The following is a 19,510-nucleotide window of genomic DNA, read 5'->3' on the forward strand; positions in this document are numbered from 1 at the left end:
GACAGTTCAATATTGATCCATAAACAATGAGTTCTCTGACGTTTCAAACGGATCTATGGATAAAGGAAGGCGTTGTAGAACTTATAGAAGAGAACTCATCTTTCGCATTAGTTGTAATCACAGTTGTAATGACGGCTGCTAATTAACTTGCCATAATTTGTCGCCGATATCAGGTTTTACGCCTCGTATTATATTGTCACCATCTTATATCTTTCAATTTTGGCAAGAGTGTGAAGAAAAGGCTTAAAACTGGTGTTCGATAAGTCACTTGGCAATATGCCTGCCGTTAGGGGAGATGGAATGCGAGGGCTCGCCGTCTTCATATCAGATATAAGAAACTGTAAAAGTAAAGAAGCTGAAATAAAGAGGATCAACAAGGAGCTGGCTAATATAAGAAGTAAGTTCAAAGGCGACAAAACTCTTGATGGGTACCAAAAGAAAAAGTACGTTTGTAAACTTTTATTTATTTTTCTGCTCGGTCATGACATCGACTTTGGGCACATGGAGGCGGTCAATCTGCTTTCGTCTAACAAATATTCCGAAAAACAGATTGGATATCTTTTCATATCCGTCCTGGTCAACACCAACAGTGACCTAATTAAGCTTATCATTCAAAGCATTAAAAATGATCTGCAATCTCGCAACCCCATCCATGTCAACTTAGCCCTCCAGTGCATTGCTAATATTGGCAGCAAAGACATGGCCGAAGCCTTTGGAACAGAGATTCCAAAGCTTCTAGTCTCAGGAGATACTATGGATGTGGTAAAGCAATCTGCTGCATTGTGTCTTTTAAGACTATTCCGAAAATCACCAGAAATCATACCTGGAGGTGAATGGACATCTCGTATTATACATTTGCTTAATGATCCTCATATGGGTGTGGTGACTGCAGCGACATCTCTAATTGATGCTCTTGTTAAGAAAAACCCAGATGAGTATAAAGGATGTGTAACATTGGCTGTTGCTAGACTAAGCAGGATTGTTACTGCTAGTTATACAGACCTTCAAGACTACACATATTACTTTGTACCAGCTCCATGGTTATCTGTCAAACTGCTTCGTTTGTTGCAAAACTACACACCACCATCAGAGGAACCAGGTGTTAGAGGAAGGCTTTCAGAATGCCTTGAAACTATATTTAACAAAGCCCAGGAGCCCCCAAAATCAAAGAAAGTTCAACACTCAAATGCAAAGAATGCAGTACTTTTTGAGGCTATCAGCCTTATTATCCACAATGATAGTGAACCAAATTTATTAGTCCGTGCATGCAACCAACTGGGCCAATTTTTGAGCAACCGTGAGACAAATTTGCGATATTTAGCTCTTGAGTCAATGTGTCATCTTGCTACTTCTGAATTCTCACATGAAGCAGTCAAAAAACACCAAGAAGTAGTTATTTTGTCTATGAAAATGGAAAAAGATGTTTCAGTTCGACAACAAGCTGTAGATTTGCTGTATGCAATGTGTGACAAAACAAATGCTGAAGAAATTGTTCAAGAAATGTTGGCATATTTAGAAACTGCTGATTATTCAATCAGAGAAGAAATGGTGCTCAAAGTGGCTATTTTAGCTGAAAAATATGCCACAGACTTCACCTGGTATGTTGATGTGATTTTAAATCTGATCAGAATTGCAGGGGACTATGTATCAGAAGAAGTTTGGTACAGGGTAATTCAGATTGTAATCAATAGAGAAGAAGTGCAAGGTTATGCAGCTAAAACAGTTTTTGAAGCATTACAGGCACCCACTTGCCATGAAAATATGGTTAAAGTGGGAGGTTACATCCTTGGAGAATTTGGAAATTTAATAGCAGGTGATACTAGATCCTCACCACAAGTACAATTTGAACTGCTTCACTCTAAATATCATTTATGCTCCGTAGCTACTAGAGCACTTCTCTTGTCAACTTATATCAAACTTGTTAACCTTTTCCCTGAAATTAAGAACCGTGTGCAAGAAGTATTCCGTGCTGATTCTAATTTACGTTCAGCTGATGTTGAATTACAACAGAGAGCTTCAGAATATTTACAACTCAGTATTGTAGCAAGCTCTGATGTACTGGCTACGGTGTTGGAAGAGATGCCTGCATTCCCAGAGAGAGAATCTTCTATACTCGCTGTTTTGAAAAAGAAGAAGCCTGGCCGTATACCTGATGATGTCAGAGAATCAAAAAGCCCTCAACCAACAGCAATGCCCGCTGCTATCACTAATGCTACTACTAATAATACAAATAGCTCCAGTGCAGATCTGCTGGGACTATCCACACCACCAGGCACCACAGCACCTCCTTCTGGCAATGGCTTATTAGATGTGCTCGGAGATCTCTATACAACTCCAAAAATAAGTCCCAGTACAGTTCAACAAAATAATATCAAGAAATTCCTGTTTAAAAACAATGGAGTCCTGTTTGAAAATGATTTGATTCAAATAGGAGTCAAAAGTGAGTTCCGACAGAATTTGGGTAGAATTGGCTTATTCTATGGCAATAAAACACAATTCCCAATTCAGAATGTTCGTCCAGAATTGCATTGGACAGATTTACTCAAATTGAATGTACAGATGAAGCCAATGGAACCAGTATTGGATGCAGGTGCCCAAATTCAGCAAATGTTGACTGCAGAGTGTATAGAAGACTTCACGGATACACCAAGCATGTCTGTATCATTTGTTTATAATAATGTACCCCAAAAGATCACAATGAAACTTCCACTTACATTGAACAAATTCTTTGAACCAACTGAAATGAATGGTGAATCATTCTTTGCAAGGTGGAAGAACTTAGGAGGAGAACAGCAAAGAGCCCAAAAAATATTTAAAGCTCAAGGATCCATTGATTTAAGTGCAACACGTACCAAATTAGCTGGTTTTGGTATGCAGCTACTGGATGGTATTGATCCTAATCCTGATAACTTTGTATGCGCTGGCATTGTACACACCAGAGTTCAACAAGTTGGCTGTCTCATGAGATTGGAACCAAACAAACAAGCTCAAATGTATAGACTGACAATAAGATCCAGCAAGGAATCAGTCTCACAGGAAATATGTAATCTGCTGGCAGATCAGTTTTAAATATAGACCATTGACTAGAAAGAACATCAATAGACATCACATTTGATGTAATAGTCACACAAAGGGTCACAGTCACTATGTAGAGTTGCTGTTATATGTTTAATGTAAACGCATGCAAGTTTACCTTAACAATACATTTTTCTATATGAAAAATAAAATCCCATAATATGTACAATTTTAAATTTATTTTATTGCTAACTTAGAATTAGATTTTCTAAACTGAGACACAAAATCATGTATGGAATATTAAATTTGTTAAGTCAAAAGACAATGAATTTCGTTCTATTTGAGGACTAAGTGCTAGGCAATTTTTATGATATTAACCAATTCATCCAAAATTTATTTTGTAGCAATAAAAAATATTCCAGTTATTCTACTAAGTGATAAATTATAGATTGTTTGGGTAAAATGCAGCCCCTTACGAAATTTTCCATCTCTTTTTACATGCATAGGAATTTTCATGTTATTTGGTATATTGATACCAAAAATATTGTGTTATTTTGTATATATAGAAAGTAAATAGGGTTCTCAAAGCTTCATCAACTCTTAATATAATCCATAAATCAAGAGATCTACAATTTATTATTATAGTATGATTATTCATAAATGATAATCAAATATGTATATTTGAAATATAAGGAATATTGTACCAAAGTGCATATTTGGCTGTTACATCTATGTATCACAAAATTTTGATTCATTTTCAAGTCTCGGCAGGATGGAATATTGCTTTGTTATTGAATTGCTATTTGCAAGTCAAATATGTGCTGAATACCTAACAGAATATTATGATTTGTTTAGGTTTATTTTTCTTGAAAATTATGCACAATTTTTCCATACTGCTGAGAACCTATCGTTATTGTATTCCTAAGTGTTATCTATTATTACTAAAAACATGTATCAAATATTGTGTAGTGTGATGTCACTTTGCATGATAATAGACTAAATGAATGTTTCGAGGAAAACTAAAAGTATTGCTGTTTTTCGAGTTTATTGATGTTCATTTTTTTATGTAAAGTTCCTGTTGATACTTAGTCATATTTAAAGTGGGAGATACGAGTTTAGCGCCAGATTTCCCCCTTCTCATAGTTTCCTATGGAGCTAACATTTATTTTTTATTTTATTGTAGTCTGGCAGAACGATATTTATGATATTATAGCAGATGTATTTGTTTCTAAAAGCGTACCTAATATAATAAACATCTTTGATAAAAATATTTATTACTTTTTGAGAGTCGTATTTATATGAAAACATAGACATTGGAATAAAATAAATTTAACCATCTCATATAAACTTAATTTTGATAAACACTAATGTGAATAAAAATTGTCTATATCTGTACTAATAATTATTATAATGAATGACATTCCTGTCGGTTTTAGTTAAAGTTATGTATTAAATATTTATGCTCATAATATTCTACTTAATTATAATGATTTCGTCGCATAAATTTTAGTAGCATAGTGTGAATCTGATTTTAAGTAGTCTGTTTCTTTGCTATTGTCACTTAATTTCTATTTTAATAATGGTATATCTCGGAAATGAGCTCGTAATGTGTATTGTGTGTGTGGCGTGTTACAACAGAGATTAAGCTAGTTGATGCGTGCTTTTGAGTTTATTTAGGAATCTCACATCCTTATATGATTTGTTTCTATATTTTTTGTACCACAAAATGTAGAGTGTAGAATAATGTAGGTAATCTAGTATTAAAACATTGTAATGTTATAAAAACCACTAGCATGCTTAAGTTTTCGTTGCATAGAAGACTTGTTAAGAATCGATAAATAAAAATTAATATATCATTTCAAATTATAATAATCTTGTTAAAAATGTGGTATAACACAATATGTATATTATGGTATTAAATTATACTATACATGCTTATTTGATACATGTACACTTATATATTACCTATGTGGTTATTGTCAACTGTAAAATATCGCAGAGGGGCGTGATTCAATAATAGACATAGATGTTTGTTCTTGTGCTTTCAAAACAATACTGTAATTGTCTTAAATAAAATATTTATCCAAAGCATGTAATTAATTTTCAATGTAGCAATGTTTCAATGTGCCTTGCATGTAGGATGTAAAAACAAAGTTATCATTTGCAAATTTTTATTACAACATTTAAACCTAAGTTACATTTTACATAGTAAATATCTTATTGAATTGATAGATATTATTAATAGGTACTAATCAAACCATTCTTCAACATTTGGTGAATTTTCTAACACGTCATTTGATTCACTGAAACAAAAAATATAATTTTATTTGTCACATAATATCAAGCCCATAAATTAAAATAATCGTATAATTAAATTTTCCTTTAAAATTAGGTCCAACAATTCTTTTCTATATTTTGGCATAAAATGACAAAATATGGCACCAAATTTCTAAGACTATAAACTTTTCTGATTAAATCTGCAATGCACAATGGATTTTTTAAATATTGGCCATTATTCATTAGATGCAAAATCGGACGAATTGATATACAAAATAGTACCCTTGCATAATTTAAATTTTATATGCAGTACAGAGAAATAGGACAAGATTCAATTGAGATACTTGCGACAGAGGCGGAACTATTGAGGCCAGTTTAAGCCATCTGTACTTACTCTGTCCCAAATGTTAAGGGGCAACCTTATCCCAATATCAGGCACAAATCCCTGACTCCAGAAAAACCCAATGGTGCTATACCCGACCTGGCGATCGAACCCCGAGACCTGGGCACAGCACGACGCGGCAGTCATACCGCAATACAACTACACAATAGAACCGGGTCAATATTCGAACGACCAAAAAATAAATTACCTAGATACAGAGATACCACAATGATAGTCATAAGACAAAGGTCACAAAAACTGCCATGAGATGAATGAGGGGATGAACGTCTTGAGATTACTTCACGGTTGTAATACCAGGCCTGTATTATTTATATGTAGGCGATAATATACATTCGGCAATACATAGTAAGACTATTTGAAATGTTAGGGTAAAGAGCGTTTCGTTTACCTCTTAAACGTACTTACCTAAAAAAACTAATTAGGTACTTAATATACTTCAATTTAATTAATAGTTTTAGAAAACTCAGAGTTGCGTGCCCCTTGGGTTTGAAGCTGCAAACATTCGTCTTAGCAGTCCGTCCCACTCTCAAGTGCCCACTATGTTATTGCTGCTATTACCTTCGAAACTCTAGTAGAATTCTAAAGAACCTATCTTGCTTTTCTCACTATGTTTTCCTTTACCGTAATAACAAGCGTTTATAACTTAGGTTCAAACAATAAACAATTTGTAGCTTCAACAAGACAGAGATCTTTGTTTTTTAAGTGGCAGAATTTCTTCGAGAAGTACTGCTAGAATGTTCAAATGTCCAATAGAAAATCGAATATCTTTACCCAATGTCGAGTACGACGACCAGTCTCGGAACTCGGAACTAGCCATAACAGAAATATGCAGCAGATATAGTGCACAAGTATGCTCAATATACATGTGCACTGTCTATACCCTCACACTCCGATGCCACCACAATCCCACAAGACCGAATAGAGATCAGGCGAAGGAACAATTTTATTTGCTTACCGAAGTACCCGAGTGTAACACTGTCAACTTCCTGAATCTCGAGCTACAACTAAGTAAAGTCATGACAAAAAATATGTCTTTTTTTTTTTGCCGACCCAGAATCTCTTCGACCTATGCATTGGAGATGCATGGATAATTCCACTATGGTATCTTTTACTTGTCATAATAGGCAATTACTAAGATACAGGAGCCCTAGGGTGTCAATTATGTCGGTCCTTGGGGTGTGATGAGCGGCCTGAGTACTTTGTATTATTCTTCTTTGTACATACAACCCAAAGAATGTAGGCCAGTGTGGGTGGTTGGGTCTCATGTAAAGGCTTAACCACACCACCACCAGCATTATTGTTTTTGTAGTCGTCATATTATAAAACGCTGACATACTACTCAGTAGGTACCACTGCCATAGGTACCATCACAATATCTATTTGTTCCACTGCAGCAGTGTGCATGCTTTATGTTTTGAAGGACATGACATTATTGTAAGTGTAATTACTGAGCATTTTGAGAATATCTCAGGTCTTAGGGTAAAGAGCACAGTGGACTAACACAATACTATGTAATTTGACGTTTTGGATGGTTTTGCTAGGTACTATTGATAATGGGCGGACAAACCATACGGCAATCGACATGCTCGTCTCCTCATTCACTTGCAATAAAAAAACATACGAAACATTTTTTAATTTTTTTGTCGCACGAATTAATTGCGCACACTGCAATTGTTTTATATCCGTTACCAGGTTCGGTCGCGGCGCTACCATTGCGAAAAAAAATCCAGGATAATAGTCTCGTTTTCTAATTTCCCAGTTTTAAGTTAGACTTTAAGCAATATATTGTTGAATACGGCACTAAATTCCATGCAGTAGTTTTGGCGTGACGCGTATACAGACAGATACAATTTCTAAAATTGTTGTTTTGCTTCTGTTGCTGTATCAGTCTCCCATACTAGTTTTTCTTCAATATCTATAATGTGCAGACATTGGTCTGTATAATTTTATTATATATAAGAATTATCAGTTTTCTATCTTATTTCTAAGAGCAAGTCGCGGTGAATTAATACTTATGTAGATAAGAGTTATCTCTTATTTACTCAGTGTCCTCAATGATTTTTCTGTATGAATATTTATTTATAATAGGTTATTATAAATAACCATAGAACAGAATCCATATCACATACATGACTTTGTATGTGTAACAACATGGCACAGTACCCAGTATAATAATATCGGCCCTGTATTATATATTGTCCCACAGCTGGACACAGGCCTCCTCTACTACTGAGAGGGATTAGGCCATAGTCCACCAAGCTGGCCTAGTGCAGATTGATAGACTTCACACAACTTAAAAATTCCTATAGAGAATTTCTCAGGTATGCAGGTTTCCTCACAAGGTTTAGTACCTAGTACTATAGCAGATTATGAGTGCCTACAGTATTTCAAACATTGAAAGTAGCCGTGATCTATTGAGTCCACCTGCATATTTAAATGTTTTTATTCCATAAAATACACATATGAATCAACTATGATCACAAAAGGCTTTTCGTCATGGTGAAATCTTTGGTTGAACCAACACATTATTTCATAATGGGCCGATTGGCTTTTGTGCCAGGGTGTTTTAAAAATAAACTGATAAAAAATTAAAGAATTCAACATATAAATATCTAGTTGCATCTATCTAAAACTGATGAGTGTGAAGCATGGGATTTGATCTGACAGATAAAGCAAATTGTTGTGGGGTGCAGTAACATGGACATGGATAAATATGAAAGGTAATAATGCAATATAAACGTTGGGATGTCTACAATAGTATAAAACAAACAAAAAAAAAACATTTAAACACCTATCAAGTGATGGATCATTACTGAACATTTCAGTGGGTACAGTTGGCGGTGCTCTTTCGGGCAGTAGCTCGAGGTATGATTGTCGTGACTGCAAGTGCCGTTCCACCTCCTCTGGTGTCATGTGGCCATCACTAGCAGACAGGGTGAAGCCCAGTGCTGGTGGCACCTTCGCTAATGATGCGCCACTTGCTTGATGCTGTAATAAAAAGGTAGTTTTGTAATTATGAGAGGTAAAGAGCTCAGTGAACTATGTTTAATATACAATGAATAATGAAGTATCCACCAGTGTGGTACACCATACATAGAACATGTCCCACACTGGCATTTAGCTATATTACATGAGTAAATGAGATGGCTTTATATTCATTTTCTTCCACACTCCAGATTTAAGCCACATCAATACACATTGCGCCCAAAACACAACTGTTACATGAGCCACAGTCAAAATGTTCATGAGTTTTAACTTTGCAGGACACAGTTAAAATATTTATTTGTGTGATACTCACTAGAAGACTGTTGTTGGGTGGTTTTTTCGGCATTACTGTTCTCTTTCGCTTAACTGCAGTGGCACCTTTATTTATTGATGTATTTGCAGATGTATTTTGTTGTGAAGCATTGCTTTCTATTTTTCTCCTGTAGCAAAAAGTTCAATATGATTTATTTTTAACGAACATGACCTCTGATTTTATCATAATATTATTATTCTCTCTTTACATGATTTATTGCCATATGGTATCTAGGTTGATAAAATAGCTTGTAAGTAGACATGTGAATTATACAAGTATAATCCAATTACTACTGACGCTTACCTTTTAATAACATCTACACGATTATAATCAGTATCATCTGATGACTCTGTGTCTTCACTTTCAGAAGTGGTGCTCTCAGGCCTCTCATATTGCAGTAACCTATCTAGCAAAAAGCTTCGGTCACGAGACACCTTCAGCAATCTTTTCTGACTACATCTGAGTGCATCTTGGAAACATTCATTTTCCTGAAATATGAGAACATTAAGATTTTGTTTATATCTTTTGTATTAAATAACGTTTATTTTACGTTAAAAAGTCTTTAGACTGATTAAAAGGTACTTACATAGATGAGAAATTTCAGTTTCTTCTTCAATGATAAGTATTGTAGTCTGTAGTTAGGCTCCGGTTCTGGATCACTGCTACTGTCACTAGAATAGTCCTTTTGGGAATCGTGAGTCCCTGGTGGCTCCGATGGCGCGTTGGTACTCACATTGGCTGCTTCATTGGCTTGCATGTTTGCTATAGAGCGGCAGTACCACCCATCTAGCATTTTCTGTAATTTATTAATACAATATGTTATTATTTTAATCTTGTTGGATCATGTTATACGAAAAATGTATGTTAAACCTTAGGATAATTTTCCGTCGCCACTATTAATGTTTATAAAGAAACTAAGCCAAGATAATTTTATTTTGGTTTAGTCAAATGTCAAATCTTTGATTTTTTTTTCTTCGTTCTTAGAGGACACTGGACAGGCTATAGTCTTACGACCATACTGCCTAGTCTTACGTATTTATCAAATCTTTGACAACCTTGGTCCTTGATAAATTTTATTGAATTCATTCCTTGGGAGCTAAGGTAAAAAATCATTAGTTTATGTTATTATAGTTTTAACATGAGAAATACCGATTTAGTAAATAAATAAATAGAAATAGAAATAAAATAAAGAATATAAAAAAGTAGAGTATTAAAGTAAAAAATATATTAAATTAAAAATATATTTTATTTTTGTTCTTCTATAGAATCGCACTCACTATTTAACACTCACTAAACCGGCCAGTTTGCACCGCAAAAACGCTTTCTATAGGTTTTGTATACACCTGCACCTATTAAAAGACGCGTAGCGCTGGGTTGCAATAGCCCACCTAATGGACTTGATCTATTCATATGTTTGTACGCGGTCAGTCGTCTACGATATAGACGCCACAACCAAGTGATCGAATTTAGAAAATATCTTGAACTAATTAGATCAATATAGCTTACCATTCAATATTTTTTAGTCAGTGCGATCACAACTATGAACCGTTCAATTGCTAATGTGGAAGTGTTAAATGAGAGCTACGTGGTAATAAAATTTAATATTATGAAATAACACGTACTTAGTTGAAAATAATCTCGAGTCTATTGTAAAAGGAATAGAAAGTAAATTTTGAACGCATTTTAAAGACGTCATGTGGATGTCATTGATTAGTAAAATTTGTTCACTGCCACTAGATGTCTCTGTATAACGACACTTTTCCTAAAAAAATAATTTTGATGTACATTACGTAATCACCCTGCGACTGACATAGTAAACTTTAAAAAAAATAGTAATGTATTACAAAACGCCTTTTCATACAGAAACTAACAATAAAAATTTACCTTGGTAATACAAATTTATAAACCGATTGTATTATAAAGTTACGGCATTTGTAAGTCTTATTCAGGTGTAAGGTGTTCTTGCATTTTGGTGGTTTTTATTGCACTTTGTATTCATGTCAGTCGAATTTGAACCTTATGTCTACCGCATGTGTTCTTTCAGCTGAGAGTGGAACCGTGTCGTCGCGGTCAATCTGAACCGGATTGATTCCTCGTGTTGTGATGGCTCTCGGTAGTGAAGTGAATGATAGCTCCTCAAAAAATACTTCCCAGAAAGTGAAAAAATGTCCAGCGAACATTACAGTGAATGATAAAAGCGGTGGCGACAATGTTACCAAAGGTAAGTATTAAATGGTCATGCCCTCAGTTATGTAACATTTAAAAAATGTTTTTTCGGTAGTCTTTTATTGTTCTTTTTTGTGGTAAATTTGTGATACGGTTGTACTGAGAGCAATAAGGTCATGTGACCACTATGTATAAAATCATGTGACCATTTTATTTTTCTATGTTCACCATAATCCAATCGAAGCTCATGGAGAAGGTACCACGTTTTTATAGGACCCATGTTATTAATAAAGTTAAACAATACTCGCCATAGTAAACACAATTTAATATATTTCATTCTGATAATATAAAGTTATTACACAACTACTGTATGTTATTACATGCATATATACAAATATGCATAATGAGTATTCAAAGTGCATACCAGTGTCAGTATAATAAAATACTTTAAATAAAAGATGCAGCTTGTGGGCTAGCAACTCTTATTAACAACCTTTAAATGTTATTTATTTATTTGCCAAATACATTCATACAGTAAGAACAAAAGCTTCTATTTTCTTATTGATAATATTGCATTTTAAATCTAAAGTGGATTTGTATTACTTTTTAGCAACTTAATTTTAATTAATAAATTTTATTTGAATTAATTTTGAGTTTTCAACTAAAAGGATATCTTTCTTGATCCAGTATATTTGTCACAAACTAATGCCTAGCATAAGCAGTTCATTAGTATTTAAGAACTCAAATCTCAAATTGAACATCATGCATGAATTACATTCATTAAAATGTTTCAAATTGAACAACCATGCCATGAAATATGTATGTAGGTCATGATAATGATGGATGATTTGAAAGCTACAAGTTTGTTATATATAATCTTCTTGACAGGGGCAGGTCCAACTGTAAGTGTAATGTAATCTTACTTGATTCAAACTAGAATGTATTCTAATTCTTTCGCAATCACATCTAAAAATGTTATCAGAAAGAACATTTATTTATTGCTCAATAGGATTTAGGTCCACGCTACTGTATCTGTGATATGTATTAGCTATAGAATTACAAGCTCAAAATAAAACAAATAGCTAGTTCATAATTTTTAAACATTCATATTTTTTTTCATTTTATATGGTTTTATTATTGTGAAATATGTATGGACCTTTGCCATTAACAATTATCATATTATTTTAATAGTTTTAAGACAACTTATAAATATTAAAACAACATATTTGAATAAATTTGTTTAAATATGTAAAATATATTTTTAACCAATTATAGTAGGAAGGGAATAATATGTCATCTCACTGACAACATATGAATGCTAATTTATTAACAACTCAAATGATTTAAACCACATGTCCTTGGAGTTGACTTTATTAATAGCATAATCTAGTGTACATTAATAATAACAACATAAGTCTGTATTTTATACTCTCCCACTGCTGGGCATTGCCTTGTACTACTGTAAGGGTATCAGTCTTTTGTCTACCATATTATCTTAATGTAGGTCAAAAAACATCACATATCTCCAAAAAACTTGTTAGTCTCAAGTTATGTTACTTTGGATATTACCATTAATATGGCAGTTTAAAGGGGCATATTCATTGGTTCATATGTTTCTTTCATACTTTTGTGGTTTCATTTGTATTGCATGACATTATTTGATTGTGAAACATATAAATTAATGTGAATAATTGATATTTAATAATGGCGAGAAATTTATTACTATAATAAATAGTTTAGGGTAATAGGTAACTTGGTCTTGTTACAGTCATGTCCCTGTTTCGTATCTCACAGATAACATAGACCGCTTATAATGTTCATAACAACCTCCTCATCTATTGCTTATAAAAGTCTCTTAAGGGTTATCATGCTATGTCATGTTCACTGGAAGTAAATAAGATTTGAGTTATTAGTCTTAGTTTGATTGCTGCTGGGAATTGTTCATTTAGAAGTTTAATTGCGCTTTTGCAATAAGAGCATTTTTTTTATTAAATATGACACAGTATCTTGGAAATATTGAATCAGTCAGTTTAAGTAGATTGGGCATAGTATACCATGTACTCATTATAATGGATCACTAAAGAGATCAAAGGTTCAAAACTTTTGATAATGTTTTGTTACCAATTTTATACACATTATCTACAGTATCTGAATAATAAAATGTGATCCCCCATGTTATCATTTACAGGGTGATTTATTTAATAAGTGAGATATATTTTTTATGCAATAAAAATTCCTTTGCTTTAATCCTTTTTAAAAGAGAGGGTTTCCCACAGTAGTAGAAGAGGTATGTGTTCACCAGTGGAATAGTTTGATATTCATATAGGTTCACTTGTATGGAATCTCCAGTGCATGTGACAGTCAGTTTTGTTACTAATGGTTAGGTTTTTTTTGCTAGGGTTTTACTACCTATATTACATACTTTTTGCCAATTTTAGTATTTACTATTACATGCTGAATTAGAATAGCTCATACTCAGTTCAAGCTGTCGTTATAAGTATAATATTTTTTGTCCAACACTAGGATTGTTGAGTGATTTTGTAATTAATGGCTCAAATAAGACACGTGTTTGTCACATGTTGTAGTGAGCAGTATGTTCATCATGAAAAAATAACCATCTATCACTTGCAGAGCGACCTGTCGCCAGCCGCTGTACCGCCACCTGATAGTTCATTGACCCAGGGCATTTTTAAGAATTCCCATTCCACCCATTTCGCGGAAACCGTAACAGTGATGAGGGTAGAAATTTTTTCAGTTATGGATTGTTTGATTTATATTATAATAATAGGCAGTTTATATTATTGAATTTTCGTGTTAAAGAATCTATTGTGTTGTAAAAAACTCAAACGGGTTTCTCAATTTAGGGCATGTATTAAATTAATAATAATATTATGTTGACTTAAAAGACCTTTTCCAACTTTGATGAAAATTACACGCCGCATAGCCGTAGGGCGTATTTTATCTTTCCAAATGGAGAATAATAATGTCGACTCATTCTATTTAGTGGAGTGAGAACGATTTTAAAGATACGTACAGGTACCTATTTGATTGATCAACGATAAGGACATTTGCACATGTCGATAACGTTTTGTATGGTGTGATTTCTGTTAGAATGATAAGAAAAAATTATACTTTAGATATTGACCTCGTAAAAGGCTTTAATACATGATATACTTAGTTATACATTTTTTTTATTTGGTAGCTATTATGATAAAATCGTGGTAGGTTTTATGATAATTAAAAGTTAAAGAACTTGACTAAAATATTATTTCGTAATAAATTGGGCGCCGTCGTCCACTCGTCGGCTCGTTTGCGTTCTCCATTTTATTATTATAACGTACCAGAAAAATAATGAAAAAATATGCGACAAAAATTTATACTCAGGGTGGCTTTTTGACATGGGGCATCAAGGGCAGCTACCTTAACCATAAAAGAAAATTTTCTTAGGAAGTTGTCCATAATTTTTAAAGACATTACGATCAGCTTAACAAATTGAAAAATAATACGGTCAGCGAGGAAATGAGGTGTTTTTGCAAACATTTTTTTATGCTAATCGATCACAGGATCGATAGCTAAGCTACAGAGTTTATAAGGGTCAAACGACTCCATGGGACTTTTAAGGTTAGAAATTGCAAAAACTTTCTCCACACATTTTTTAAAGAAATGCGACGCGAATGCGGTTTTAAACATCACAAAACTCTGCATTTGTCTTGCCTTGCTATCGCTTGCTGTTGATTGCCTAGATAGTTGAGTTAAGGCAAGCGCTAACATGCGTTGAACTCATTTGGCTAGTCACTCTACTAGGCAACTCGTAGTCGCTCGCCATCACTTGTCTCACTAAAATAGAATAAAAACTGACAGTGTAGAACGTGCGGTCAGCTCTAAAGAACTCGTCTATATTGCCCGCTTACATTGATTTTTTCTTTAAACTTGCCAAACGTCTAGACGGCAGCACTTGTTAAAAGCCTTCCATCAATCTGTCTACTCGCTTGTATCCATTTTCCTACGCTCACTTTGGCCTAAGCCCGAACAAAATGTATAGCCGGCATAAAACGTAGCTTTTTATATCTATAAAGTTTATTCAGTCTATCATTGAAGACATATATTATGAAGATATATAAGTAATCATCTATAATGGTTCAATGCGGTGCATGGCAACACGCGGCTGATACAAATCCGAGTCACTTTGTAGAAATGTACCTACCTACCTACTATAATCCGAGAAGGAGAAAATCGACGTAATAAGTAATAGGTACCTAGTTTTTTTAAGAGTAATGCATTATTACAGAATGTAAATAGAGCTATTTATAATTCTTAGAAGAGTAAGTATATATACGTGAAGAGGTTTCCGTCAACCTCCAAAAAATATAGTAAAGAAGTAGGTAAGTATCTACTTAACTCATTGAGTGGAAAGGTATATTTGTGAAAAGATAATTTAATAAACAGTCTTAGGCATTTCTTTTATTTGGTGTTGGAACAATTTTGCATGAATATATCCATAACATCTATTATTATTAGGTAGGTTTGCGTCCGCCAAATTTTAATTCAATTTGTTGTAAGTATGAAATATATTGTTATAAATATTTAAAAAAAAAACAAGCACAGGGACTAACATTACTTTAATAATTCAAGATCTGGCGTAACATAATTTACAAGATATCGGTAGCTATACTTTCTAAAATTTAGGTGATTAACATCCGTTTTCAATAAACGATTCAGCTCAGTCATCAATCCGATTTCGAGAATGAAACAATCAGTCCAAACATTTGTTTAATCAATAAAAGTTGTAACAATAATCAATACTAATCCTCTATTATGAACATGCCCTCAACCCCAGGCTCGATACTTAACAGCTGTTACAGGGTTCATCTAAAATTTTACAAAGCATAAGCTTGCAAGTTATGCTCATTTCGCTTCAAATATTATTATTCCCGGAAACCACAAAAATTACTTTTTTCGGTTAACTAACATCTACAGAATCCTTCTAAACACAACAAGTATAGTTTGTCGTGCCCGACGTGCGTTTAAATCTGATAGCGCGATTAACTTCATTTTTAACGTTTTAATACCTTATTTCACCTTTTTTTTTTAATTAAATAGTTCATTTTAAAAACGAAATAAACAAACTTAAACTAACTCTACTGTTGTACAATAGTTTTGGACGACGCTTTTCGAAGAATCTGTGTCAAGTTTCGGAATACTTGGAAGTCGTGATCACACAATTTGACCATAAGTATTTCAGTAAACACATATTTCCCGTTTTCATGACGGTGCCTGGTATATATTTTGCATAAAGCCCAGTAATAAAGTCATACTCAGTAAGGCCCAAAGATATTATATTCCACCTATTATAAAACTGAGCGCGATTGCACCAATATTTTGAACATACCTATTTGATGGATGAGATGACCTACTTACACTATTCACGCGAACTGTCCATATCGATCGGTTTTTGTTATTTTTAATCGTAATTCATCGATAGTCGTGAAAACTGAAACTACAGCCTTATTTACAAGGATTAAACATTGTAAGAAATAATTGTACGCAATGATTGCTAGCAATATATTATATTTTTTATACACATCTGTCAAAAGACTCATAATAATAATATTATGTAAGTCAATGCGGGCGAGAATTGAGAATTGCCTCGGCATTGCGCATGTTCAGACAGGGTATCGTTTTATTTATTTATTAATTGGTTTTTAAGGAAACATGCAAGCAATAATGAATAACATAAAATAAAGCAAATTAGGTAGTACATGGCTCAATTAAGTTGCCACAATAAATTTTAAGCAATAATTGCATATTATGATTATGAGAGCAATAATTGATCCATCTTAAGGTAAAATAAATAATCATGGATATTTCGGCCTTTAAAATTTAATATGACGAAATTTTAAAGGCAGAAATATCCATGATTATTAATTATTTTTACGTTTTAACCAGATTAATTAATGTGGTTTTATTAGGTGTAGTCTATTTTAAGTACCGGTTTTCGAATTAGAGCTTTTTTAGGTCTTTTGAATTTTTACCCCGAAAAGGCCATTATCGACTAGGTTCATTGCAGATCTTATACCCTCTCTACGGATATGTTTTCGAAAATACTGAATAAATTTACACTACTAAACACATAAGACTAACATTGATAATTTAAAATAGCGTAGCAATTTACAAAAATATACTAGAACCAATTATTTCATAAAATGAAGCTGGCCAAGCTGTGTTCAAATACTTTTAGCATAAAATTACTGAAACAAATTAGCACGCTACGTCTATGAATGACAAAATATTAAAGAAAATATTAGCCTACATTTACGAATAAAATTGATTCGACGTGCACTCGTATGGTTATTTTTGATTTTATTTGTAACAGGTAAACAAAAGTTCAAGAGGGTTCTCTGAGAGTAAGTTGTCCAGATTGAATGAAATTGTAGGCAACTTTGAGAAAAGATTTATGTGGATCTGGCCTTCCGCCAAACCTACTAATGACATGGAACGTAATAGCAACACTGCTGCAATTTTTGGGTGACAATGGTACCGCTTCCTTGATCAGGCACATGCCATTGTAGAGAATACTATCTACAACGCAGCTCAGTTACCTATTTATATTCATAATAAAACAATTCGAGGCCAAATATATAGAATCCAGTCACTGGCAGTAGTAAGCAGATTTCTTTAGGTTTATCTAACAATGAAATGTCCATTATCTCAAAACCGGTGCTGACTTACTTACAAAACGTTCGTTCTAGTTAAACTGTTCTAATTTAGAAGAGTCGGAAATATCACGTCACGGTAATAGAACATACGGTTTGGGTCATGTAAAGAAAACATAGCAACACTAATGCCTTTCAAATATTTCTCGTTGCGTACTATTTTATCAATAAAGTGGGCGCAACTATCTAAATATTCATGAATTGTAGTATTATTGATTCCGATTTCCGACTGTTTGTGCAACGTCACAAAACACGTTCAGTATGTTAGCACTTTGTAGAGTTGGATCTGTTAAACGTTTAAGGTGTGTCAGTATTATTAGATGTAGAGCGCATGTAGGCAAGCAGATCCTTGTTATTTTTGTATAACAAATTTATTCTAATTCGATTTAGGGACATGTGCGTAGTTTGGTTTCCAATGCGCGCGTTAGATATTCCAATTAATTTGATAATACAAACTCAATGGTATTTGTTTTTTTAGGTTCGAATGAAACAATTCGATGGGTGTTAAAAATGACATGATACAGTTTTATGTGCTAGTGTCAAAATTATTAAATTATGAAAATTTGTTGCGAATCTTACGAAGAAAACATGCTGTTACCGCGCTTGTCGGTTTAGATAAGTGATAGGAAATTAACTTACCTCACGTGCAACTTAGTTATTATACCTACAAAGAAAGCTAAGGTCAAGGAATGAGACCATACAATAATCCGTGAGCTAAAGGTTAAAACATTCAGTGATTGTCGCAGGCGCCGCAAGCTTGTTTCTGTTTGCATAATTCATTGATCGATTCAATTGGCGTTGAGACACACGAGCCGTAGGCAACAGGCACGTTGTTTATCTGATTTTTGTATAATATAATGTTTCCGACTGTGTCATGACGTCAAATTATCCATAAATTTTGTTGAACTCACATTTCCATTTATTAAACAGAATGTACCTACTTAATAATAAAGTATGTTACGTCATGTCATTAGAATAAAACGTAAAAAATATAATGCTCAGATATTTTAGAAAGAAAATAACATCACAAATTAACTACTTGTTATGTACGATGTATTTGTCTATGAAGTGAAGAGTAATATCGTTTATAGGGTTTCAACGCAATGTAATTTCATCATTATCGCCTACGTAGTCGCTTAGAAGAAAACCATGTCGCAGTCACTGTGGTTAACCAGGGTAAAAATATGTCAACGGCAGATAATCACAATTTTGATACTTTTTATCTAATGTAACAGGCTAGGCAGCATGTGTGTTATCATGTTTGGTAAACGCAAGAAAGATAATTTTGACGATAAGAATTATTATGTTCTCAGGCTACAGAAATGTTTTGATTTGAAAGTGTCCACATAGGTACTCAAAAAAAAAAATGTGTAAGAAAATGTAGCGGATCATTTCAGATCTTATTTATTAAATAAGTTGTAAGTTTTTGTAACATAGTTTACTTAATTTTATCAATGCGTCGAATTGATTACATTCGCGCTATCAATCATTAATTATGTCATGAATAATTTTAAACTAGGTCAAATTGCATTTTGTTAACTATCTCATTTTGTGTGATGAACGATCTGCGTCGCGCGCACATACTTAATCAGGATGCGTTTAATTATTACGGAGGCACCTTGGTCTGTAGATTGAATT

At 33.5% G+C, this 19,510-nt stretch overlaps 3 protein-coding genes across 3 annotated transcripts in view; 2 read left to right on the forward strand and 1 right to left on the reverse strand.

Moving 5' to 3' along the window:
- LOC115456113 (AP-2 complex subunit alpha) lies at positions 1 to 5,106 on the forward strand. The gene has a single exon (XM_030185008.2). It carries the CDS (start codon positions 277 to 279, stop codon positions 3,067 to 3,069), a length of 2,793 nt encoding a protein of 930 aa, XP_030040868.2. The 5' UTR covers positions 1 to 276; the 3' UTR covers positions 3,070 to 5,106.
- Positions 5,107 to 5,169: 63 nt separating this feature from the next.
- LOC115456114 (INO80 complex subunit E) lies at positions 5,170 to 10,011 on the reverse strand. The gene is made up of 6 exons (XM_030185009.2): positions 9,864 to 10,011; positions 9,580 to 9,789; positions 9,297 to 9,481; positions 8,994 to 9,120; positions 8,487 to 8,683; positions 5,170 to 5,318 (listed from the first exon to the last, which is right to left on the reverse strand). Exons 2-6 carry the CDS (start codon positions 9,784 to 9,786, stop codon positions 5,264 to 5,266), a joined length of 771 nt encoding a protein of 256 aa, XP_030040869.2. The 5' UTR covers positions 9,787 to 9,789; positions 9,864 to 10,011; the 3' UTR covers positions 5,170 to 5,263.
- Positions 10,012 to 10,941: 930 nt separating this feature from the next.
- LOC119189351 (clustered mitochondria protein homolog) overlaps positions 10,942 to 19,510 on the forward strand; it is a 33,460-nt gene continuing 24,891 nt past the window's right edge. The window contains 1 exon segment of the mRNA XM_037438665.1: positions 10,942 to 11,214. Coding sequence (XP_037294562.1) covers positions 11,097 to 11,214 — 118 coding nt within the window. The 5' untranslated portion in view covers positions 10,942 to 11,096.

Source organism: Manduca sexta, chromosome 14 (assembly GCF_014839805.1).
Source record: "Manduca sexta isolate Smith_Timp_Sample1 chromosome 14, JHU_Msex_v1.0, whole genome shotgun sequence".
Lineage (NCBI taxonomy): Eukaryota > Metazoa > Arthropoda > Insecta > Lepidoptera > Sphingidae > Manduca > Manduca sexta.